The sequence below is a fragment of the Protomyctophum bolini genome (genome assembly GCF_963924005.1).
Source record: "Protomyctophum bolini genome assembly, chromosome: 10".
Taxonomy (NCBI): domain Eukaryota; kingdom Metazoa; phylum Chordata; class Actinopteri; order Myctophiformes; family Myctophidae; genus Protomyctophum; species Protomyctophum bolini.
In genome coordinates, this window is record NC_137871.1 from 20,857,216 (window position 1) to 20,883,681 (window position 26,466).

The following is a 26,466-nucleotide window of genomic DNA, read 5'->3' on the forward strand; positions in this document are numbered from 1 at the left end:
TATGGGGGTCCCTGGCATATATTTTCAAATGGGGGTCCGCCAATTTGGGGATCCTTGACAAGAAAAAGTTTGGGGAACCACTGCTCTACACCCAGTGATCAACACAAGACATAGCCTGATACTGTAGTGAGCATATCCACGGATATCTCAAGCCGTGCATATCCATTATCCACAGATATCCCAAACCGTGCATATCCACGGATATCCCAAGCCGTGCAAGCCTATTCCCACTAATTAAATAATTGGAGATTAGAGTTGACTTGTCTTTTAGGTAAACCCTGGGAAGCAAAATAATCATTATGAATAATAAGGTGTGCGGTAAATGGTTAATTGCGACCTCTTGTGGTTGCTACAATAAATTAATTAATAAATGCCTATGACTAGAAAGACACCTTTCAGTTCGTAGCATGCATCTGGTTAAATAGTTTAATGTCACAGACAAGACATAATATTACAAGAGGAACATTCAAGTTTCACTTGTGTATTACCAGTACTTTACATCTGTAAAAGTACAAGGGGGGAATAGAACATTTCACACTACGAAGACAAAAACGACGACAGCCCTTGTTACTTCTTTTCATGACAATAAAAAAAAATACCCGGCATCAAACAAAAAAATCCTATCCAACCAGATGTTATTGAAAAAACAAAGCCTAATACAAAATGAAAAGAAAAACGATTTTTACAAAAAGGTAGGATAAAAAAAAAAGAAAAAGAATATCCTGTTAAGAGTAATCAAAGTCTCAGTCCATTTCATCTTAAAATAGAATGTTTCATGAGCAAAGAACAAAACAAACATCATGCTGTGATGTATGCTGTGAGCAGAGCACAGCACAGTTCGTAAGGAGGGGGGGTGGAGCATCGTGGCTGCTCCTCGGTCATCAACGCTCAGGGCTTCCAGAGCTTGAGCAGGCCATCCTCACTGTAGGTGCCAATAAGGTTCTGGTGTGGGTGGTGCGCGATGCCTATCACATCCTTCTCATGGATCTGGTGGGGGTAGGAGCCAGAGGATGTCATGAATCATGAGCCGGGGCTTATTGAGAAGTTATACCGTACATCAACTTACAGAACTGCCTCAGAAGGAAACCGCACATATTGCATTTATATTTGAGTGTGGAATCAAACCTCTAGGCAAATCCCTGGCACTGTTTATGCCATACTCCAACCATTTAATTATCCAGACAGTGCAGTCTATAAGCAAGTAGAGCTAGGAATTAAGTCTGGTTAATTTGAAGTACTATACATTTACTGTAGTGTGCTGCCAAATAGTAAATCATGCTACGAACATGACGGCAAGCAATGCATGGACTAGTCTAAAAAAACAACAACACCATTGATGTAATACTTCAAATAAGCCTGGAATATTTAACAAGTTGAAATGAGTAGTATCATTGCACAATGACTCACATTTCAATTTGTTGGAACTTTCAAATGTGTACAATATAAACCAATCTTCGGAAAAATCTAATAAGAATTTGAAAAGTTTTGAAAGCACCGTGTTCTAAGCTACGTTCCAGTGAACACAATGATAGCAGACGGTGCACAGCATCTGTGCTGTCAACAGCGCTGAAAACTCTTCTGGATGGATTCATTAACATTCAAATCACATGTCACAAGGACAAAATAAAAAACACCATTCTCTTAAATTGCAATTATGTGCAATAGCACAGTAGAATAGCAAGATTAGAATTCTGAAACAACCCTCTTACTCCGTCACATCACCATTAAAAAGGGCTTCACTTTTTTCCCCATGTCTCCATCCATCCGTGTGGTACATACCGTCAGAGTTCTCTCCAGTTTGCCGGTGACCGTGCTGAAGCAGTAGAGCACAAAGTCTTCCCCTACGCAGTAGATCCACTCACCACGGGGTGACAGGGTACAGCACACAAAGTCACCACCTTCCCTCTTACCAGAGCTGAAACTCCTCACAATCTGCACACATACACATGCAGAGTCAGAGGTGACAGAGTACGACTTAAAAACATTGTCAAAGCAGGAAATGTATAGGTTTCAAATGACTATTTTCCTTTCATGTACAGTACAGTGACTTGGAAGACATTACCATATGGAACCAACCAAGAGTCCTACAGAGGAATCCACTTGTACTCAAGTGTGAACTTTTAGATCTGCTATTTTCAGCATGCAACCAAGCGTAAAATGCAACCTAGTCCCTTCACTAATGCCTTCCTAACATTTTCGTCTAGTTTTTATTTGTTGATGAAATTGTCAATATATTCAGTCTTAGTTTTAGTCATCATAGCTTAGTGTCCATGTAGTTTGTCAGTGAAGAAAGGTAGCCGATGGTCATTATTAGTTGAGGAAATCAATAGTGCTTGTACTGACCTGTCCTTGCATGTTCATGATGACCACGGTGTTGGACCGGTTACACACCACAAAGTGCTCAGGGTTTTTGGGCAGCAGGATGACGTTGTTGACAGTGATGTCCGTGCCGGCGGACGTGCCCAGAGACTTAAAGGTGTTGGTGCATTCTGTAGTCTTCACGTTCCAGACCTAACAGACACACGGTTTAACACAGGAGAGACAATACGTGTGGAGGTAGACTTTACCTCCACCTTATCCACTCTGTCTGAGCCTACATAGACGTGTGTATACACACACACACACACACTAGCAATAGTAGAGAAGACAGAAAGCTAAAATCCAGGACTTATTTTAACCCATTTAGACCCGAGGCTGATTTTTAAAACACTGTCTAAATCTTTTCAGAAAAACATATATAAAAAGAAAATATAAGGCTACGAGCCGTGTCTCCTCTTCTTTCATTCATAGTATATTTCAAACTAATCACATTCAAAGTTGTCTTCTTAAAGTTGGAATAAGTCCTGAAAAAAACAACTTGGGAGGTTTCAATAATGCTTGTGTGTATTTCATATTGTGGGTGCAAAGGTAGTTTTATTATGAACACTTTGCACTTGAATTGTGAAGGCAAATACCGGTACACAAACGGGTATTACAAGGTGCAAAGAGTGCAGCAGCCATGATCAGACATCTATCTTCAGTACATCTGATGGTGGTACAATCTAGTTTCTAACTAATCACAAAGTAGTTAGCTTCCATACCTTGACCGTTCCATCAGAGGAGGCACTGACAACGTGGTGTCCATCAGGTGTGAAGGTGGCCTCATTAACGAAGGAGGAATGACCGCGAAACTCTTTCAGACATTTGCCCGACTTCAACCCATGGACCCTGACAGGAAACGCAAGATAATGTTGAAAAACCGAATGTCCAAAATAGGCAGAGAGGTTGTCGGCACCGCCATTGCTTGATTAGTTGGGTACCACCAGATCGTCTTTATTCAACCAAATACGTTCCAATGTAGAAAAATGGATTAGCATGTTAGAAGAGTGATACCCGAATTATACCTGGTTGCACGCCAGTGATGCATGCACAAACATAGCATTTCTACAAGCTCACAACAGGTCGTCGATCCGACTTGTTCGGTGGGTGACAAAGTGACAACCTATTTTAAATCAGGCGTAAAGTCTGGTGGTGCAGTCTATAGTATTTATTTATAGTTTCAATGTACAGATATTCATTCTACTGTTGGACGGATGATAGGTGTTTAGTTTACTTATGATCCTAGATGACAATTTCTATGCATTTACCCCGTGTTGTTCTTTCTTATTGGAAATCGCTCTGGATTAATAGTGTCTGCAAAAATGACTACATTTTAAGTTGTGGTGAGGCAATATCCTGTGAACCTACTTTCAATCTATCAATAAAGGCAGAAAACCCCCGAAAAATATCTTAAACTAGATAAAGTGCCCCTCGGGGCACAGGTCTCTACCAGGGCAGGTCAGGTTGTGGCCTCCTGGTGGCGCTATAATAGGCCAATGTGAAAAGGGTGCCATTTCTTCTTACACTGGATGGCAATTGGATGATTTGAGGCATTTTGTTCCAAAAATGTGTTTTGCAAAAATCCACCTGTTGGTGGTGCTATAAAAGGCCAATGTGAAAAGGGTGGGATATATTCCACAGCCTAGTAGGAAAGTCTGTGAAAGATTTCACATAAATTGCACACTGCGTTCATGATTTGAGCCTTTTTGTTCAAAACGAGCCAATCCTGAAAACTTTGAAAGCCAATGTTAGCCAATTAGGATCGAATATGAATATCGGACAGATCCGTCTTGAACACATGACTATAGAGATAGTGTGTAAAGAATTGCGGGATTTTTGGACAGAATCTGGAGTAGTAATATAAAAAAAGGTTAACAGTGCCGGAGATTAGCTGGTAACAGACGGACACACACAGACACACCCACACGGACGGAGTGCAAAACATACTCTCTCCCCATGCCTTTGGCCTGGTAGAGACAACTAAAAACTAAGTGTTACCTGATGGTCTGATCAAAGGAGGCACTGAGCAGCTGGCTGCTGTCTTTGCAGAAACTCAGGCACGTCACTCCTTTACTGTGAGCGCGCTCATACCGCCTCAGACACTGACCACTCTGGATCTTCCACACCTACATGAACAGAGAAAGCACTCAATGTGTCAAAAAGATTTGACATTACACATTTTTAGTAGAGCATTAGTAATGAATGAGACTTAAGTTGAGTTGACTCATTCCACGTCATCTTCCCGTTTAAATTATTCTAATAGAATGGCCGGCTGGCTTCATAAGTAATAACAGAAAAGAGTAATAGAAGGATAATGCATGCATCAAAGATACGTGACCCAGGCACGCTTGACTCTGTGGTATTACAAGTCGGTCTGTGGTACAGACTCATTGGTAAATTGTGTCCAGGATACCTCAACATCAGGCAAATACAATGAACACGTGGGAAGGAATTCCAAGTCAATTAAAATAATACAAACAAGAGTTTAATGAAAATACGAATTACTACTGCTTAAATAAAGACCAACACCATCCGCAACCAGTTCTGAAGATTGTAAAGTGTCTCCAGACCTTGATCTTGCCGTCCTGGGCTCCGGTGGCCAACATCTCTGTGTCTCGACTGAAGCCCATACACAGTACAGCATCATCCATCATCATAAAATTATCCTGTGCCTGGTATTTCAGATCCTATCACACACACAGAGAACATACCATCAACACCATGCTGAAATCATATGCGTGACCATTTGTGGGGAAAAGAAGCATATTAACCACATATTAGATTATCAATCTTCACCATCACGTCTAGTAGAAATTGATTTTGGTATGACATGATGGAAAGAAAGGAGTCTACTACAGACAATGACAAATAACAAGGATATACAACTTAAACAATATCTGAATATAAATTAAGAAAAATAAAATACAAGAGCTTATAAGATGACTATAGGCAACGTGTCCTTAGAAATGCTGGATGAGCCCCTACAAATACACACTAGGGCTCAACTCAAACAAACATCTTAAAATATCTCCATAGTTTACCCAGCAGTGAAGATCACTTCTAATAAACCACTAAACCGTTCGTTTGATGACGCTTGAGCCGTAATACGTGCATTGGTCACCTTTCTTATCTTGCCCGTGGTGAAGTTCCAGACCTCAATGAAGCCGTCTACGGAGCCAGTCACCAGGTACTGACCATCAGGGGAGAAACGGGAGCACTCCACATGGGACTTCTGTCCAAACTGCGGAGGAAGGCAAGACAGTGGAACAAGTCAGTCACTACATACTGGGGGTGGGACAGCTAACCCTTCCAGGATGTCTTTTCTGCTCCATTACGTAGCAATAATTATATGTATGTGGATCTGTATGTATCTGGATGTTCCGGGGACCCCCACACGGTAACCGTCAATTCTGTACGGTTTCGGATGGGGGGCGGCTCGCCGGAACCGGGCTGCCTCCCTGGGCGCGTTCCTCGGGGTCTGGATGTTGAGGGGACCCCCCGTGGACCCCTTACAGTTGCACCGCTCACTTCACACAGGTGTTTTTTTCCTTTTTGTATCGTTCAATGTATGGTCAGCATGGCCAAATTAGGTTAAATAAACTGTAGTAAAGAACAAGGCTTCTTTTTTTTTTGTGTCGCTAGCCCCTCCTATGTCCAGCTTTTGGTGTGTGTGCACAAACTTTGTCCTGCACACACATTAAATTCCATTGACAATGAATGGACAAATGAGTGTACTAAACACAAACATTGCGTAACACAAATATTGATGACAAAAGTGAGGATGCAAATTGTGATTTGCCGGAATGAGATGATGTACGATGATAAGAGCGCCCCTCACTGCACACAGGTGTGGATTTTATCAATGCATCAATATAATGTGACATTTATATGAATGTGAGTGGCAACGTCTTGAAAGAGAAAAAAAATCACACCCGTGTGAAGTGAGGGGCGCTAATATATTAAAGTCTAACTCATGTTGATTAGGTGAAAACAAACGGTGCAAACACAAACATTAAACTACATTAACAATAAAGAGACAATATGACGTAAATCACACATTATGCTGTAAATGTTCCCTTCATTGTCAATGGTGTTTACAAAACAAACAAACTAAAGACAAACATTAAACCTGTATATATATATCAAAAAATAATAATACAAATCAGCCATTGGAAAGTAAAGGAACACAATGCAATACAGTGCAGGTACCTTGATGTGTCTGCTAAGCTGTGTAGGGAAGCGTTCCTCTTCCACGTCCTTGACGGCAGCCTTACCCCTGAACAAGTCAATGGTCATACCAGGTGGCAGGAGACCCTGGTGCTGCTGCCACTTGAGAGACTGTAGGGGAGAGAGAGAGCAAGAAAATCTGTTGAATCATGCCCAGGTAACTGCAGTTGTTTTGATCATATGGTATGAAGTACTCCTTTGGTTCATTTTGCCTTTAAAATCCCAATCAAGGGATTGAGCCTGTAATTAGGACCATATTCTGAAAGAGATGGAAAATAGGGCACACACACGCACATGCCTTGATTTCTGTGTGTGTTGCTGTTGTGCACAACAGCATTTACCGGTAAGTTATTTACAAAGTATTTCCATATCAACTGAAACTGTGCCGACTGATAGCTGAAGCCTCATTTCTATTCCAAATTTTAAACAGTGACATTCCGTCTAGAGAGACCACCTACTCAAAACTATATCCGGAAATGTCCTCATACATATATACAGTGTGCACGCACAAAGACCGTTTCCATATCCTCTCTAGACCGGATAATCTAGCCATCATCATTAGCTTGGCAACAAGACAACACACTTAACAATTTATTGGGCCATCAAATGTAACGCTTCAGTGCTGTTCAAAGCAGAGCCGTCACCAAGCTCGGATTTTATTTTATAGAAGTTGACGTGTCAGTCCTTCAGAAAGAGCACTCAAGTGCTGTTATCTTTGTCAACCAAAAGGCTCTGCACTTGTCCATTTTAATGAGCTTCTAAGCTAACAATAACCAGAGCAAATTAAATAATGAGCGACAATTAGAGTGCATCCACCACTGACGATCAATGCAGAGTGAAAGTAGCCTGGGGCAGCATTCCATTTGGGGTTTATGATCTGGTCGGAAGCAGATGGTAACTTTTGTCATCTTGTAGTCAAGGATTTGTAGTCATCTGGCAGGAAACCACAAGGCGGAATCAGTACTATGAATGGGTATACTTCTTATTCCGCCTTGTGGTTTCCTGCCCGATACAAATCAGTGACTAGTACTACAACATGACGTAAATTACCTTTCGCTCCAGAGCGGTTCACACAGTGATTTTCGAACACAGACAAGCCTTTTCTCCGAGGAGGAAAGCCTGGTGGTGCGAGGTTACATATAACTAGATTCAAAATACCACCAAAGTGGAAAATGAGGTACTCCAAAATAAAGGATGCAAGACTTGCACAGATACACATGCTTCTTTATTGAGAATTGCTTGACGGGTTTCGGCCTCAGCCTTCCTCAAATCTGCTCTGAGAAGTCTCACATCCTATATTTTGAGTGCTGCTTTTTTCACTTTTGGTATAATTTTGAAACTTGGTGCTACCATTTGTATTTGTTACTGTAACTGATTGGGCCTTTAACATTTATAACCTGCTCAACCGTAACGGATTCTCCAACGCCCTTTCAACACTATTCAGAAGTGTTACATTGAGAACCATGAAGCCTTGAATGTGTGCAGAACAAATGCATTTTACAATTGCACCCCAAAACCCTGCACTTTTAACATTTAGTAGATTTTCTGTGGTCTTCTAGCTCAAACAAGTGCTTAGACGTTCGTGTTCCTGCTGTTTGTGATGTCACAGCCTGCAAATCCCATATTTATGTCAATGGGATTTGCCAGCAGATGTCACTGTATTGCCTGTTTTCATTGCAGCTCAAAAGGCTTCCAAACCCCAGACCACAGAAAATACACTGAATGTTCAAAGTTCAGGTTTTTTTTGGGTGTAATTGAAGTCATAAAACCTAAAATAAATATAAAAAGAAATGAAAATGAATGACAAGAAATCTTTAAACATATCCCCATTGAATATCCCCACTGAAGTTTGTTCCAAATGTTGAGATGAGATATGGGATACAGGTGAATGAAGATATTATGAAAAGCTGACCAGAGACGTCTCTCACATGTGGACACGAGTGAGAACGCAACTGGTCAGTTTAACAAAAGTAAGTCAAAGTACATGCTTTGCATATCCCCTTTGCAGTGCTACCCACCGAGAGGAGTGCAGGGGGGGGGGGGGGGGGGGAGTAGTTAACACTGACACTCCTGCTGAGGCCTTGAATCAAACCTGGGACCTCAACGACCTCCGGCTTCTCCAGGCGGGCTCTCTTAACCTTTCAGATATGGCCATGGATCTGCCATCATTACAACCTCTGTGTTTTAATGAGCCATTATTAGCCACCTACGTGTCACCTACCTGTCCGAGTAAGGCCATGAGACGAGAGGGGGGCACAACGCTGACCTCCCCAGCCAGGGCCTGGGCAATGGCCGCACGGCGCTTCTCCTTACTGCTGCCATCTGGGTAGGCCTGGGGACACACCACATGACAACACCCAGCTGTCAACCATAGTTTTATTAACTTAACCCATTCAGGACTGGAACCCATTTTGGTGTTTTAAGCATTATGTTATACTTTAGCTGTTATAGTGCGGCACCGAGGGCCACGCTACAAGCTTGTAGATCTGCCATTTTAGAAAAATTGTGAAAATGTGGCACAAATCATTGAATATATATTCTTTCAGAGCGAATGTTTTTAACTCAAATCTTTGCTTCTGGGGGGTCCCTGGAACAACATATTTTCAGATGGGGGTCGGTGGCCAATTACATATAATTCTGGGGGTCCTTGACAACGTCCTCAACGTTTTTCTGAACCGTCATGATTTAGAAGACATTTGTATAATCGAACGTAGGTCTGAATGGGTTAAACGGTAAACCCCCTGAGAAAATATCAAGACAGACAAAACAAAAGGCTGACAAAACATATACAATGCTCACTCCTAACAGCCATCATCTTAAAGTTCTTTGCCATCTCAGTTCACACTCACCTCCCTGGGATCAAAGTACGAGCGTGCCAGCAGGTTCTCCAGGTGAATGTATCTCTCCGGTTGCGTCTGTTTCAGCATGATCATGGGGTCCGTCTGTCTGAGCAGTGAACGGGCTGCACCCAACTCTCTCAGCTCGATCAGCTCCAACACCACCTGGTGAGAAAAACAACACAGCCTCATCTTAGAGCAGTAATTCCAGTGGTGGCTTGTTTTGAAAATCTAACAAGACAATTTATTTGTATATACTATATTAAATACCCATAGGTTTGGGAGAGTGTGAAGTGAATCACACTGAGTAACAGAATTGGTCTCGTGTCTATTTACAATGATACATGCATCTAATCTTTTATTAGGATTATATGGCCATAATATAATTGTCTCCACCAGACGAAGGCATGGGGAGAGTATGTTTTGCACTCCATCTGTGTGTGTGTCCGTCCATGTACAGCTAATCGCTGGCGTGGCCGATTCCAAACTGTGCACACACACACTCCCTCCCACGACGAACAATGGCCTGTTATAGCACCACCATGAGGCAGATCTTTTCCTAACACATTTTATATTTCTCTTACACATTTGATCCATACATGACGCAATTGGTATACACTATCTCTATAGTCATGTGATCAACACGGACCTGTCCGCTTCCCCATATCCCATCCCAATTGGCTAAGATTGCCTTCCAAAGTTTGCAGGATTTGTACGTTTTGAACAAAATGCCTCAAGTCATGAACACAGCATGCGATTTCGAAGGAATTATGCACACACATTCCCACTAGGTAGAGAAATAACACTTAAACATTGTCTAACATTGCTGTTATAGCGCCACCATGAGGCCGAACTTGGCAAAACAAATTTTATCCATACATCACACAAATCGGTATACACTGTCTCTATAGTCATGTGATCAACACAGACCTGATAGTTTCCCATATTCAATCCAGATTGGCTAAGATTGCCTTCCAAAGTTTGCAGGATTGGTCTATTTTGAACAAAATGCCTCAGCGTGTGATCGCCGATTTCCATGAAATTATGCACACACATTCCCACTAGAAGAAAAAATAATCTAAATAAAATCAGCGCCATGGTGGCACTATAACAAGCCAATTCCTGTTTTCACGTATATCTGCACCGATCTGTGTACAACTTTGTAGTTTGTATGCGCACTTCTAAACATTATCTTTTAAATAATTCTTATCCCACGATTTTGCAACCCATTTTTTTCACCCAGTGTCAATTATCTAATGTAATCCTGGGTGCTACACTTGGGGGGGCAGCAGACTGACCTCATGCTGCTTCTTTTCACCTGACAGGGGGGAGTTTCCCCAGCACATGGTGCGTGGAAGGAACACATTTTTCCGACCAGTTCCTTTCCCCTCCATCAGGCCAGGGGGAGGTAGTTTAGAGATCAAGATTACTGCATGTTTTTCCAGGGTATACGGGAGAACATGCAAACTTCACACAGAAAGACCCTTTCGCCAACCCCGCCAAAAGGAGGGACCGTGGCGTGGAGCCAGCCGCCCACAGCAGGAATCGAATCCAGGACCTTCTAGCTGTGAGGAGACAGCTCTACCGACTGTGCCACCATGCCCCTCTTCTACTTCTAAACATTATGAATACACTGAACTTTTTATATTACTCATACACATTTTGTCCAAACATCACAAACGCTATTATCCTGGTGGAGACCTGTGTGCCGAGGGGAACCTTTTCTAGTTGGGCTTGTTTTCAGAGGGGAGATTTGGCTTATTTCTCTCGCAAGAGTTGGCTTGTTTTTGGAGGTGGGTTAGCTTATTTCTCTCACGAGAGTGGGCAACACACTGTTTGGAATAAGAATAAAGACTAGGTACAGACCTGTTCATAGAGGTCTATGAGGGTCTTGTCGGGGAGCTTGAGCGACTGGATGGCCTGTAGGACAGTGTCCCAGTGGCCGCTGTTGATGTCTGCCACAAAGCTCTCTATACTGTCCACTGTATTCAAGGACACAGTGGTCTCCTCCTGGAGGGTCGCTAATGTCCGATGCAAGTTGTTCTCTTTCAGATACTGCATGATTAGACGGATTACGCTGCAAAAAACAAAACAAAAACAGAGTTAACGAATGGTTCGCAAGATAATGGCATCTTCTTGTTCACACATACAAGTAACTAACATATCACATACACCAGTTCTTTGGGTTGGTTTGGGGTTGGGTTTTGGGTAGGGTGTCGGACTCATGACTGTAGGACTGTTAGTACGTTGGACCAAATCACCAAATACATGCACCCGTCACCGATTGGAGAAAATGGCATGATTATGTTCTATGTCAGTGGTTCTCATTTTGTTTTATTTTATTTCAAAGACCACATACCTCTCCCAGTGAAGAAATAACTTAATGTCCAAATTGTTTACTCTCAGTTGTATGATTGATTACTTCTGTACTTGGTGTCTTTGAAATAAAATAAAACCTGAATAGTACTGTACTTTATTAACAAGAGTCAAGACTGGTACTACAGATTAAGTATTCAATCAATCATACACGTCTGTAGACCTAGAATGCCTGTGATCATTTAATTATACTTTGTAAATTTTCATGTATCTCAGGCATAGATCGCTTGCACCAGATCCTGGTAGATATGAAAATTTGCGGCATAAATGTGATAAATGCTCCGTTTGTACTCACCCATTAAATAATTCCAAAGACGTGGAGTGAAATATGGTCCTCTAGTTTTATATCCATGTGAAAGTTCTGGCACAAAACGTGTATTTAGTCAATTATCTCCACTTTTTCAAGAGATGCACACGGACATCTTTCTTTCCGGGCGAGGGGGCCCGGAACAATCGATGAACTTATTTTACAAATACGTCCTGTTTACCGCAGAAGTCATCACCAATTGACACACAAAGGTTTGCAGTCACACAATTGGCAGGTGGTGTGATTAATTACCCAGCACCTATCGCAAAGCACCTGCCAATTGTGTGACCGCAAACTTTTGTGTTTCCCTGGTCAATTGGTGATGACATCTGCGGTAAACAGGACGTATTTGTAAAATCAGTTCATCGATTGTTCCGGCCCCCCTCGCCCGGAGAGAAAGATGTCCGTGTGCATCTCTTGAAAAGTGGAGATAATTGACTAAATACACGTTTTGTGCCAGAACTTTCACATGGATATAAAACTAGAGGACCATATTTCACTCCACGTCTTTGGAATTATTTAATGGGTGAGTACAAACGGAGCATTTTTCACATTTAGGCCGCATATGTTAGAGTTCTACCACAAATAAAGGAGGGTGTACTATGGCTCTGTATGTGAAATACTGTACATACTGTATGTAACAACAAGAGCCGTTCTAGGGCTAACACGTCTGTAGCTCTGGTCCATAGCTCTAATGAGCTATGGACTGTAACTCTGAGTGTACAAATGGAACCAAATTTGGACGTGTTAGTGTCCATTTGGTTCCATTTGTACACTGAGTTAAATGAACTGTGAATTTACAATATGCATTTGGGTCCCAGAGATAGAAATGCCATCAAATAGGGGATTGTAGCCTAATTCAGGTCAAACTGGTTGAACATCACTGCTAGAGCCGTATAAATCTTCTCTTATAGGGGGTCCTTGGCATATATTTTCAAATGGGGGTCGGCAGGGCTAATTACTGTCAATGTGGGGGTCCTTGACATGAAAGTTTGGGAACCACTCCACTGCCATAGAAGATTGTCTTTATCCAATTTGTTTCGCTTCAACTTGATGTACTGGTCTGCCTTCTTCAAGGCATGTCCAGTAGAAAATAGTGCTGCTGTGCTGACAGATTAAGACTCTTAGATGTATTTATTTGATCGAAAATGTCAAAATCTACAGCTGACAATAGTGTTGTGTTAGATGTTAAACTTGTAGTCGCTAACGTATTGCTATGAGCTCTCATCTTTACCACCTCACACATGATCAGGCTTAGGCTAATGGTTCGTAATGTAATCTACACTACAGTACGCACCACAGAAATAAAACAGAGGGTCTCATTATCATGCTTGAAACCTAGCTAGCCACATTAGCTCACAGCGCTAGCTTGCAGGATGAGGTAGGCCTCGGTGGCAGAAACTATGACAAACTGAACACACCGGTTACAACTTACAAGAAGACACCACTGCAATGGATAAACGTTAACGAAACATTAGAGATGCAACTTACTCTGCTGATTCCACTTCCAGAGACATGATGATTTTTTATGTAAAAGGAGTCTCGTAAAAGCAGTGCCAGTGCAGCACAGAGGAGAGCATACGCAACACGGACGCGTCGCAGAACGCAAACGGACAACCAGTGTGGGCGGAGTTCGGTGTGAAGGAGCGTAGACATTTTTCAAAATAAAAGTATAGAAAAAGTGGTTCACAACTAGTGGTCCGGGGACCACCAGTAGTCCTTGAGGGGGTTCCAGCTGGTCCCCAGCTAAATGATGGAGAGTTGAGTTGGTATAACCAAATGGACCCAAATGGAGCTTTAACTCTTGAGAGAGTAAAAGGAAATTTGGTTTCATTTTACGCTCTCAAGAGTTAAATTATTGTAAAACTAAAAACATCTATATTACAAGTTACAAGAAGTCTAAACAATTTCAGGAGAAATGTTATCTCTCCTATGGTACCATATCAATAAAATCAAATCTTATCCAATGATAACAAAATATTCCTTTTGTGTTCTGCGTGAGAGGCTAATCTCATCACATGGTGGTCCGTGCCTCAAATCAAATGCATAATAAATAATGGGCCTTGACATGAAAAGCGTTGAAAACCACTGGTCTTATAGAAAATCATTTGACCATAATTATTGTCACTGACCATGACCACTGTGATTGAACTGGTGGTAGACTGCAGTGCCTGCATCAGAGGGACATGTACATGTACAATATGATATGAGATGCAAGTGCTGCTCATTATGTCCTTATCATAGGGAAGTCATAGATCCACTGTCCGCTTTTAACAAAATCAAATCTTAAAAATGTCTAATCAGCCTCATGGTGGAGCTATAACAGGTGTTAACATCATATCATTATGGTGATAATTGAAGGAACAGATATTCTCTCTCTCTCTCTCTCTCTCTCTCTCTCTCTCTCTCTCATATATATATATACGGTATATCATTTCAGCTCTCACCATTGTTGATGAAAGAGGAAATCTGTTGATGAAAGAGAAAACCCGTCTCAAATCAATATTTAAAATTGCTCCGCTCGTCTAAATGCATCACTTTCATAGATCAGAGCTTCCACCTGTCTGTAGTGGAAAGAGCAGTTTGTCTTGGTCTTTGCCCACACCAAAGACTTGCAAATCATATCAATATCAATCATATAGTACTAGACTAGAATGGAACCACATTATCAATGGTGACAATGTGTAATGATAATTTATCATTATTAATTGTACAAATTAATAGGAATTTAATTACAGTCACATTTTCAGTATGCTCTCTTACTTTTCCAGCTATTAAGAGAATGGTCAGCAGGGGGAGATGTCAGCATGCTTATGACTTGGAGGGCATCCTGTATTCCTGAAGGTCTTTCAAGGTTAGGGTGATGATGCAGCACTATTTCAATTTGCCTGCCATGTTTGTTTGTTTTGGGCCATGATGTCATTAGCCCACTCTGCTACCCATTGGAGAGAAACTAACTTGGCACAAGTTGCACAACAGCCTGTGTTTTGGCATTTTGGGGGTAATGGTTTCTCTTTTCTGAGTGCCAAAGGAAGGAATGAAGGAGAATGGGGGTTTGTTGAACAATACCGTAATGCTGCATGATTTCCCTAACTAACTATAATACAAAGATGTATTTGAATAGGGGTCTTTGAGTGAGTGGTTGCTAATGGGGTGGATGGGACAAGCATATAAGCAACCCATGCATTATGTAGTGTAGTCAAATAAAACACATATCTGTGAATGTGACAGATCAAAGCTAGAAGCCACAGCAATACAATTGTGCTGTCACACTTAATAAAGAACCGGTAAGAACTCTCCATTCAAAGTGTATGGACAATTCTTGCAATGCTAGTCATTTAGTTTACATGTGTACCCTCTCTGAGTTAAAATAGCATCATGGATTGTGTTGTGTAAATTAGTTGTTACCTTATTACATATTGAGCCATGCGTTCCAAAGGAGAAAGTTTCCGAATCCCCAGAAAATCAACCAGGGCTGTCACAGTAAAATGAAATATCTTCTTCAAGAAGCCATACAAAGGTAGTATTGCAGTTTAAAAGGCACTGGCAGAATAAACCTTTTTATTTAGTTTCTTGCTATGAATGTTAACTAATGAAGGATGAGCTGTCACAGGGCATGTGAATTAAAAAAAAAACTCATCAAAGGGCAGCATGCAGCTGGAGTGTTTCAACTGGCTGAAATTGAGTGGTAAGGTAATTGAGTGCTTAATAAGTAGAATACTGTGGAGAACACGCAACAAGAAAAAAACATTAATTCATTAGATAAAATATGAATGCTTGTTGCTTGTTGACAGAGAGACGAGAACTGCATTGGCAACTGTTCTTGCATAAAGCCATGCTTGGAGATTGTCCTAAATACATCTAATCTTTTCTGAAATGGGACTCGTTTTAAAACCTTGGTGAGTATCGACCCCCGCAATATGTAACTGTTTTGAAATGTTTTGTAATTATTTTTATATGTAATTATATGTAATTCATGTATACCTTTTGTTTTTCTTTTCCTGATCTTCTGATGTATTGTGATGTTTTTCTATATGATATTGTATTACTCGACGACACTGAAAATGAAATGAGTTTAATTATTTATTTCGAGAATAAATAAAACTTGAGTGAATGAATGAATGAATGAGTGAATGAATAAATGCATGCATGAATGAATGAATGAATGTACCATGCAGGGTTTTAACTCCTACACAGATCTTTTGCTGTCAAAAAACGAGCAAGGAAAACGCCACACAACCAAAACATCTGAGCTCTACCTATTTGTTTAGCTGTGTTTACACCACCTGAGAGAGCTTGCACTCAAGTCGAGTGAACCTGGCAAATATGTACAATTGAACAAGAGGACCATTAATTGTCAACAAGATGCTCCTCACTAATGGCCACTGCGAGTGTTTGTCATTTAGCCGTGGAGTTCCGGGAGAAACAGCAGTGGGTGGGAGTGCGATCATCACCCAGGCAGATGATCTTGATGGATCTTCCCCTGTGGACCGCTGCTCCTCAGATCAGGGGCCATTTCTATTGGCAATTCCATCATTCTCCATGGCAGCATTAGAAAGGCAAAGGGCCTTCATTGACGACCTTTTATTGATAGTCACAGTCTCCGAAGGAAGACTGTAGAGTGGAGAGGGATGGGGAGCACTGTACGAGGCACATTCTGGCTGTATTCAACGTGCATTCAAATCCCTGGAGTGGTGCACATATAACGCACACAAAGGCTCACAGTTGGGTCTATTCACAGCACAACAGCTGGGGCCGGGGCGCTATGAATTGTGGGTCATTGAGCTGACAAACACTGACTAGGAGGTTGTGCTGTGCCTGTATGGTGGTGTGCTAGTCGGCAGATATGCCTGTCCCTAAGCAGTCTGGGTAAGAGTGATATGTCGGTGAGAGTCATCATTCTTCTTTAACAATGTAAATAGGGAGCTCACCAGGCAAACGGCAACACTACAAAAGCTCCTGTGGCTATGTGGTTGGATATGCATGAAACCCCATGTACAGTATACTCTTAATGTTAACATAAACAAGCACACATGCATATACAAACGCGCGCACGCACGCTACACGCACACGTATGCATGCACATACTGTACACAAGATGAATATGCACATATTTGCACACAAACACATGAATTGCTGACACAAGCTGATGTTTTTAAGTGGTCTATGCTGTATCTTCTCATAATGCTTACTTTACTGTTGAAATGTAAAATTTACATTTCAACGAAAGGACCTGTAAATGACAACACAAAAACTAAGGCACTGGTGTCGTACTTCTGGTTTACCGGAACGGGGTGCAACTCCCTGCAGTGCCCTGCTCAATTTGTTGTATTTACATGGTTCATTGGTCCATGGCATTGCAATTTCCGCAATTTCCGCAATTCCGCAATTCCGCAATTTGCGAATTTTCAATTTCCGCAATTTCCGCAATTTGCAATTTCCGCAATTCCGCAATTTCCGCAATTTCCGCAAAACTCTGCAATTCCTCCGCAATGTTTCCGCAATAAAAAAAAAAAAATCAAAAACCGATGGGCTATAACCTATCTTTTTTTTTTTTTTTTTTTAACACTCTCAATTTTTACGCAACACTCCGCAATTTGCTAATGTTTCTCATCCTCCGCAACACTCCGTAATTTGCTAATGTTTCTCATCCTCCGCAACACTCAATTTTTCCGGTAAATACAACACATTGAGCAGGGCACTGCAGGGAGTTGAACCCCGTTCCGGTAAACCAGAAGTACGACACCAGTGCCTTAGCTTTTGTGTATTCAACTATTTGGGTAACATGTGAGCTTTATCCTCTAATAATCTAATTCATGGGCCTGGATTTTTTCAAAATTTCAAAAAACCTGGGCTATAACCCATCGTTTTTTTCATTTTTTCATTTTTTTCAAATCCTCAAAAATGATGAAAAACGGCGTGCCATAGTATGCCGTACGATATGGGCTATAGCCCACGGTCCAAAATGATGAGAAACGAGGCTAACTTTTTTTTTGAGGATTTGAAAAAAATGAAAAAAACGATGGGTTATAGCCCATGTTTTTTGAAATTTTGAAACAACCAAAAGTGTCAAATAATGGTTAGAAGCTGTTTTTCAACAACCAAAAGTGTAAAATAATGGTTAGAGAAAGTTTAAAAAATCAAAGCAAATAGGCTACAGGTAATTCGAAAATGTTATTTTTGTACTTATGTTCTGTACTGTATGTTTCTCTTCTTTACTGGATGTAATGACTGGATGTCTTGGGTCGGCCTGCTGGTTGCATTTATGTAAATATCTACAAGCTTGATTGGTGAGGAGGACTGCTCCTTTTTGTTCGGCTGCTGGATAATTTACAGCGTGCGTGCATGTGAATAGTAAATGCATTCATGGGAGTGTCTTGTCAGTGAAAGATCAAAGCAATGGTTTTGGAGTGTGATGCACATGCTGCGCTGAACTTTGAAATCTCAAGTAAAGACTTTAATGGGTTGACACTGGAGAGTGCTTTGCTGCAGAATTCAAGCATTAGAGGAGAATGAAGTAGCTCAGTGTCGATTGCTGTCGAAGAGTTTGATCCTCTTACATAGCTAAGCTAGCAGGACTATTTAACACTATATAAGTAATTCTGTTTGAGAACAGCATCGTTTCAGAGACTTTGTCATTTTTTGTTCACCAGTGTATCATTTTGAATGTACTGGCATGATGTGATGTGGAGTGCCTGTGATATAATCAAAATATCAGATAAAATCTTGCAGTTATAACGTAAATGCTCTCTTTATTTAACTTCACACCATGCCTCCAGTCCACATCATGCCATTGTTTTTCTTATCCCTTTTTTTCCTCACCTGCAGAGGGAGTGGCAGACCGGGGTGGTGGGCCCATTTTTTAGAGGGTGTGTGCCAATTACAGAGGTATCACATTACTCAGCCCCTGTAATCTTTCCCTGCATGGGAAAGATTACACCAAGGTACAGGAAAGGCACGTTGGGCAAGACCTACGCTGTAGACGCTATCATTTTCTTTTTGGCCGGAAGTTGCAGGATTTTGGTGGAAGCGTACAGCTTAGGTGGTTCGGCCATGTGGTTAGGATGCCTCTCGAGCGTCTCCCTGGGGAGGTCCTTGATGCACATCCCACTGGGAGGAGACCCCGGGGCAGACCAAGGATCAGATTGAGGGATTATATCTCCAAACTGGCCTTGGAACGCCACGGGATCCCCCAGGAGGAAGTTAATAATGTTGCTATGGAGAGGGAAGTCTGGTGCTCTCTGGTGGAGCTGTTGCCCCCGCGACCCGACTACAGATAAGCGGTTGAAGATGGATGGATTTTCCTCACCTGTCAAATTGTTTTACTGATATTGTAGTAGTCTCTACTACTCATTGTTCTCTAGTCTGAAACAAGCTGTAAATTGAAGAGTGTGACAGCACAATACAAAGGTGAAAGATAAGATGTTTACTGAAGATAGAATTGCACCTCTAATTATTTAATGTAACTGATGATTACATCTAAATCTTTTACTATCCAGGGAATGTTTGTTAAATATTCTGGCCAACATTCACAATGCCCTTCCAAAATGCAATCCAATCAACTGTGTTAACTACTTTGTTGACCAGAACCTCCAGGTTCACTATTTTCGCGGAATGTTCGCCAATTATGACATGCCCTGCTAAGGGTTTATGTGGTCAAAAACCTTGCTCAAAGTCATCATGATAGTTATTCATGCTCATTAGCTCTACACTTGCATCTCTTGAAATTCTCTAAGGTACAGCTAGTGATTATTGCATAGAGGTTGACCAACAAACGTCATTGGTGTTTGCAATCTCAGATTCCAGACAGTGGAGCTCACAATAAGCAGCTGCAGTAGGTGAAAATTAGGTCATTATGCGCAACATAAAAGACAAAGGAAAAGCAATTTACAGTAAATTAACCAGGTAATTTGCGTAGCTACTGTCTAATACATTTATACAATGGGAAGAGCTTGTGTGTAAATGGCTCTGCATATGGTTACCCGAGCTATCAGCAGCTCATTTGAAACCCACTTCAACTGAGCATCTGTATGGGCCTCACACACACCCTTCTCTGGGACTTATTGATTCCCCATGCCTCACTCATTACATGCTCACCATAATAAGTACATCCATCTTCCTCTAGTCCCCACAGAAAGGGAATACACTATTTTGGGATGGGGAGTGAAACCCATTCCATCCCATCTCTCCTGTCTTAATAATTACAGGGTCCAGTTTGTAAAAGAATAAATTAAATTAAATAAATAAAAAAGATGCAATTTTTTTCTTTTTATACACATAAAGAGTTTCCCCAACACAGGGACACCAGGGTTATAATGTCGTTCACATATCTTTGTAATTAAATTGTTACATACATTTTGATATTAATAAATAAAATAAATATCAAACCTAATATTATAGACAGTCTACATTCCCCAAAAATAAATGCATGTGATGTCAGATGTCATCACTGGCGTTAGCTCTGGTCCATAGCCTTCTACTGCTTCTACGATTCTGCCCTGCAGTATAAGGCTATGGGACTTTCAGGTTGATATTTAAAACCGAAAGTTTAAAATAGCCTTATACTGCAGGGTAGAATCGTAGCAGCATTAGAAGGCTATGGACCAGAGCTACACTGACGGTAAAAATAATGGCCAGGGGGAGGATATCAAAAGCAGATGCATACCCCCCAGCAAATCAAACTACCTGTATTGTCTTCCTTTTACAAACCTCCCCCGAACGGCTGAATATTCCTTAAAGGAGGGATACAGGGATACAAAAATACAGAAATACAGGGAGGCAAAGAAGGGCAAATTTTCCTGTGACCGGCCACATCTGGAACAGTTGCACGCTGGTAGGAGTCCATAATGGAGTAAATTCATCCATGGTGGTTTAATTAATGTGTTCCTTTCGAGTGGAACAAAGCCGGTTAAAGGGAGAGAAACAGTCAGACACAAAGATGTAATTATAGTAAAATGGTCCAACGTAGCTAGGCTGCATAAGGAAGCACTATGCACATAGTACGTAAACACAGCTATTTCTACCAAAATCATGAAAGAAATAATTAATAAAGGTAAGATTGATTAGACATCATTCAAGGCTCACATCTCAGTGTTATTTTTGTATTGCAGTGTTAAATGGGAAATGCATTTATAAAGCACTTTTATCCAAAGTGGTTTACGTGCATTACATTCACCCATTCATACACCGATGCAACATGATGCAAGACACCTACAGTACACATCGGGAGCAAGAGTTCAGAGTTTTGCTAAAGGACACTTTGACACTAACTCTGGGAACGAACCGGGAACCTTGCGGTTTCCATCTGGACGCACTTCTTCATTCGTGTATCATCCTCAAATGTCCAACTCAGTGTTGAGTAGCCACGCCCTTGTCTCTGGTCCCATGTGGAAAGTACAAAGTACAAAAAAGGACACACTATCAGGCTGGAGGTAACAGGTGCCTCTTCACTGTTCACAGATCTCACATAGGGAATCTACACACAAGGAAAAAACGGTGCTGTATAAAACCAAAAGTGTTTTTTTGGCTCATAGGGGAACCATTTTTGGTGCTATATAGCACCTTTGTCAAATGGTGCTGTATATAGCACCGATTGTTAAAGATGCTATATAGCACCAATCTTTAAAGGTGCTATACCTTTGCCAAAGGGTATAGCACCTTTAATGATAGGGGCTAAATAGCACCCTTTGCAGGGTGCTATTTAACACATTTAATTACAGGGGCTAAATAGCACCCTTTGGTAAAGGGTGCTACATAGCACCTTTAAGAAAAATGGTGCTAAATGGAACCAAAAGTCGTTATATAGCACCAGAGGTGCCAAATAGCACTATATTGTTTACAATACCCATCCTAACTGTTAGGAGCAGATATTACTGCAGTGTACTACTAGTACAACTGTACAAAAACACATGAATTATGTTTCAAGTACAATACTTTGTGCACCGTCAAATTGTTTGACATTAGTACATAAAAATTAACATTAACACGTGTTACAGAGGCTATTTTTTGGCATGAATAGAAATAGGTACCTTGAAAGTTTGATTTGCCCTTTGGTGCATATTACAATGATTGTGATTCCACCAGGTATGTTTCAGACGTGGCCCAGAAGTGACGTGTGCTCCACAAAAAATCTGCCTATAGTCTATTCATTTTATTTTAACAGTGACAGACAGTGAAAAGAATTGTCATATATTGTATATATTTTTAATTGCGAACGCAGTGAGCACTAACTATGAGACCCTGCAGATGATGTCTGTCTGTCTGTGTGTGTGTGTCTGTCTGTCTGTCCCGCTGTTACACCACCCGCCCGCCACCAGAGGGCGCAGCTGTATCACACACACAAAATAAACATGCACGCAAAATAAAAATGAAAAAAGGTCTGTGTGTGTGTGTGTGTGTGTGTGTGTGTGTGTGTGTGTCTGTGTGTGTGTGTGTGTGTGTGTGTGTGTGTGTCAGACTGCCACAACAGCTGCGTTTGCTTCCCGCGTTAACGCGTTTTACTGGTATACTATACGTTAATTTGGACTGCACTTGCTGCCATGCACCAGCCAGTGTGATGGGAATGAGTACGACTCGTAAACATATTATATAAATAAAAATAGAGGGGACAGAAACATCTTTATCGCAGATTCTGGCCATTTCCACCAGTTTTCTTGGACCGCCATGAGACCAGCTTCATGCTGAAATAATGGGGCCTGCTCTGACACCACCACTGTGGCACTTGAATATATAAAGAGATAAGACTCTTTTGAGTGGACCGAGAAATGCTCACAGGCGGGGATGGTGAGTGGTGAGTGCAGAGAAGGTTCCATTCCAGAATCTGATTCTGAAATGTCACTTCTTGGCGTGGCGATGTCAATTGGTGAGTCAATTGGCACTAGAGTCTAGTGCCACCCTTAACATATCAAAATATAATGAGTGAAACTTGGTCCCATGCACTTTGCGCCCAAACAAGGTAAAAGTACTAGTATTGCTGTATTCTCCTGCTATATTCAGCTATAGTGTAGATTTTCATCTTACATAAACATGAAATTCCCATTGACAATGAATGGAGAATTTACATCAATAAGTGAACAAGCCAATCGGCAATTCTTCTCCTACACAAACATTACATTCCCATTGACAATGAATGGATGATGTACGATGATAAGAGCGCCCCTCACTTCACACAGGCGTGATTTTCTTTTCTTTTGAACGTGAGATCCATGTCTCTCAACCAGTGCAGTGGTTTGTGATACATTCATACTAAGAACAACTTAGTAACGCAGAGGATCATCAGTTTATGGAGAAGACATAATTTAAAATACAAAATATTAAATATATTATTACTCTAACCAATTTCCAATGAATAGGCTAGTGAATACATATGTCCGGATTAATGAGGTGCCCATACAAATCTCTTTGCCCCGGTGAAAGCTATAGTATCGGTCTCAGAAAATGCAGGCATTAATAAAGACATATTATATATCAGTATGCATTGCACAGCTGCTGTACCAGACAGCTTCCAGTTGTATAATGTATGTAATTGCATGAATGTGAGGAAGGATGTGTCCAGAATATAAAAACAGCTCAGCAGACCTTTCTTGGATAAAGATGAAAAAGAAAAACTAGGCAGCCCTAGATTGAATCATGTATCGCACACGCTTCACTATTACCATATGTCTTGTTGAAAGAGGGGGGAACTGTTTGAAGCAGATGCAAGGCCAAAAATGATCCAATGACCGTCGTATACAATGAACTGTATTAAAGGAGACAATTGTCTCTGCCACGGCGTTGAGGGTGAATGCACACAGACACACACAGGCAGCCCATATACGTGCATGCACACTGCGCACGCGCGCGCGCACACACACACACACACACACACACACACACACACACACACACACACACACACACACACACACACACACACACACACACACACACACACACACACACACACACACACACACACACACACACAAGTTGGATAGGAATGTGATGTAGTCTTGCATCAGTCTCTCAGTCCACCCGCGTGACCCACCATCCCCACACCCAGAGCCATAGAGTAAGACAGAGTTACGCAAACTCCGTTCACTTCATGGGGCCAGTCCAATGGCGGCTCTCCTACATAGACTTCTATTGAGAATGGGGACAACAAATTGTGCTGGACCGGAAGTAGGCAGAATGCATTGGATCCAGACAACAGCCCAGCTTTAATCATCTTAAATCCCTTTATTTACTTTATTTCATGCCTAAAATTGCTCTTATTTGCGCCGCCCTTGTTGAAAACTATGTATTTCAAACTCCAGCTTGTCCCCCTTTCAGGCTGCATGAACAGCGCTCAAGCACTCGGTTTCTGCCCCCTCAATATCGTAACTCTTCTATTAGATGGCTCTGCTCACACCAAAACACTTGAGCTTCACATGCATGCATTGCTGTTAAGCAGGAAAGAATAATAAACAAAAAGAGGGGGGGTGAAATAGACACGTATCATTTACGGAATCAAGGACATGCGTATTGTCTGAACTTGCTTGCTTAGTCTTTATTGCAAGTAAGCGCAGAGAGTGTGCCCCTGAGTCTTTATAGCAAGCACAACTGTGAAAACAAAGATTGCACAAACACTCTCAGCTGGCAGCAGTGACACTGCATCAGTCTATTCTGAACAACGTTATTAATCTCTCTTCTTGAGAGAATGGCGGAAGAGAAAATATATCTGCAGGGCACCTGTGTGATGAAAGAAAATATTATATAATGCTAGTCAGCTTTGTGGCGAAGGAGAATGGAGAGAATGGATTTAGTCAGCATGCAACAGTAAACATCCATCCAACATCCATCCACATCTTAATACATCCATGGGTGAAAAACTAAAAAGAGATGTTGTTCTGGGACTGGTTTATCCTGGTATCTCCACTATAGAACCCTGTTAGACAAGAATGACCATGTAAGACTCAACCCATTAAAGGTTTAATCACATTCATTTTTATTTTTAGGTTTTATGACCTACACGCCAAAAACCTGAACTTTGAACATGCAGTGGATTTTTCACTGGAATTTTCTCTGGGGTTTGGAAGCCTTTTGAGCTGCAATGAAAACAGACAAAACAGTAAAAACAGTGGCATCTGCAGGCGGTGACATCACAAACAGCAGGAAAATCAGAGCACTTGTTTGAGCCAGAAAACCCTAGACCACAGAAAATCTACTGAATGTTAAAAGTTCTGGGTTTTTTGGGTGCAGTTGAGCTCAGAAAACCTAAAAAATTAAAATTAAAATTACAAAACTTTTAAAATCACAATCCGATTAAGATCTGAGGCCGATTCTAATGTCTTCTAAATGTGTCTGTTCTCTGTTGCTGTATCATGGTGCTCAAACCTATTAATGTCAAAGACCCACAAAATTATGTATTTGGCCACGTACCCTACCCACATCTCAAAAGATTTAGTTCCAGGGACCCTGAGAAGCAAAGATTTAAGTAAAAAATAAATTGCTTAAAAGTATATAAGATGTACACACATTTTCACTTTGTGTCGCGCTATGAGCTGCCGGTGAGCGCCAGATGCGACTTTAAAATGTTACTTTTTACCTATAAAGCCCTAAACGGACAGGCCCCTACCTTCATCCTAGAAATGCTGTCCCCACCTAAATCTAAACGCACCCTCAGATCTTCAGATAAGGCCCTACTTGAGATCCCTAGGACGAACCTAGTCACCAGAGGTGGTCGGGCCTTTGCCGCCCGGGCACCCAGATTATGGAATGCTGTACCGGTGCATGTAAGATTAGCACCTCCTGCAAATCCTTACACACTATCTCTATAGTCTGTGCTCAATTCAGATCTGTCCGATATTTCATATTCCATCCTGATTGGCTAACATTGGCTTTCAAAATTTGCAGGATTGGCCCGTCTGTAACTCTGAGAGTTAAATTAACCTTGATTTTACGTATCGGAGTCCCGGAGATAGAAATGCCATTAAATAGGGGACCGTAGCCTTATTCATTTCAAACCGGGGGCCCTTGAAATGAAAATGGTTGAAAATCACTGCTAGACCCGGACGGTCTTCCCCCCCATCTCTCTCCCCATTTCCTGTCAGTCTACTTTCATCCTATCAATAAAGGCAGAAAAAGCCCAAAAGATATCTTTATAAAAAGAAAATCACTGCTAGAGCCGTGAAAGTCTTCTCTTATGGGGGTCCATTTTGGAATGCTTGCTCAAAAAGAGCAAGCAGGGAAACTTTGCTCATTAAAATAAAAGTACATTTTAAGGAAAGAGCACTGTAATGTTTATTATTTTCACAGGATTCTTGCAGTAGGTAATAACTATACAGTTCAGCCTGTCACCAGAATGCTGACTGTCTAGACTCCAGACCGTCCCCACATCCATCT

The 26,466-nt window shown here is 41.4% G+C and overlaps 1 protein-coding gene across 1 annotated transcript; it reads right to left on the bottom strand.

The window, feature by feature from the left end:
* Positions 1-412: 412 nt before the first annotated feature.
* On the bottom strand, positions 413-13,720 carry smu1a (SMU1 DNA replication regulator and spliceosomal factor a). The gene is made up of 12 exons (XM_080773197.1): positions 13,597-13,720; positions 11,289-11,499; positions 9,435-9,587; positions 8,807-8,917; positions 6,568-6,696; positions 5,480-5,599; positions 4,929-5,045; positions 4,357-4,484; positions 3,081-3,207; positions 2,344-2,511; positions 1,780-1,932; positions 413-987 (listed from the first exon to the last, which is right to left on the bottom strand). The coding sequence occupies exons 1-12, from the start codon at positions 13,620-13,622 to the stop codon at positions 889-891; spliced, it is 1,542 nt and encodes a 513-aa protein (XP_080629323.1). The 5' UTR covers positions 13,623-13,720; the 3' UTR covers positions 413-888.
* Positions 13,721-26,466: the final 12,746 nt, after the last annotated feature.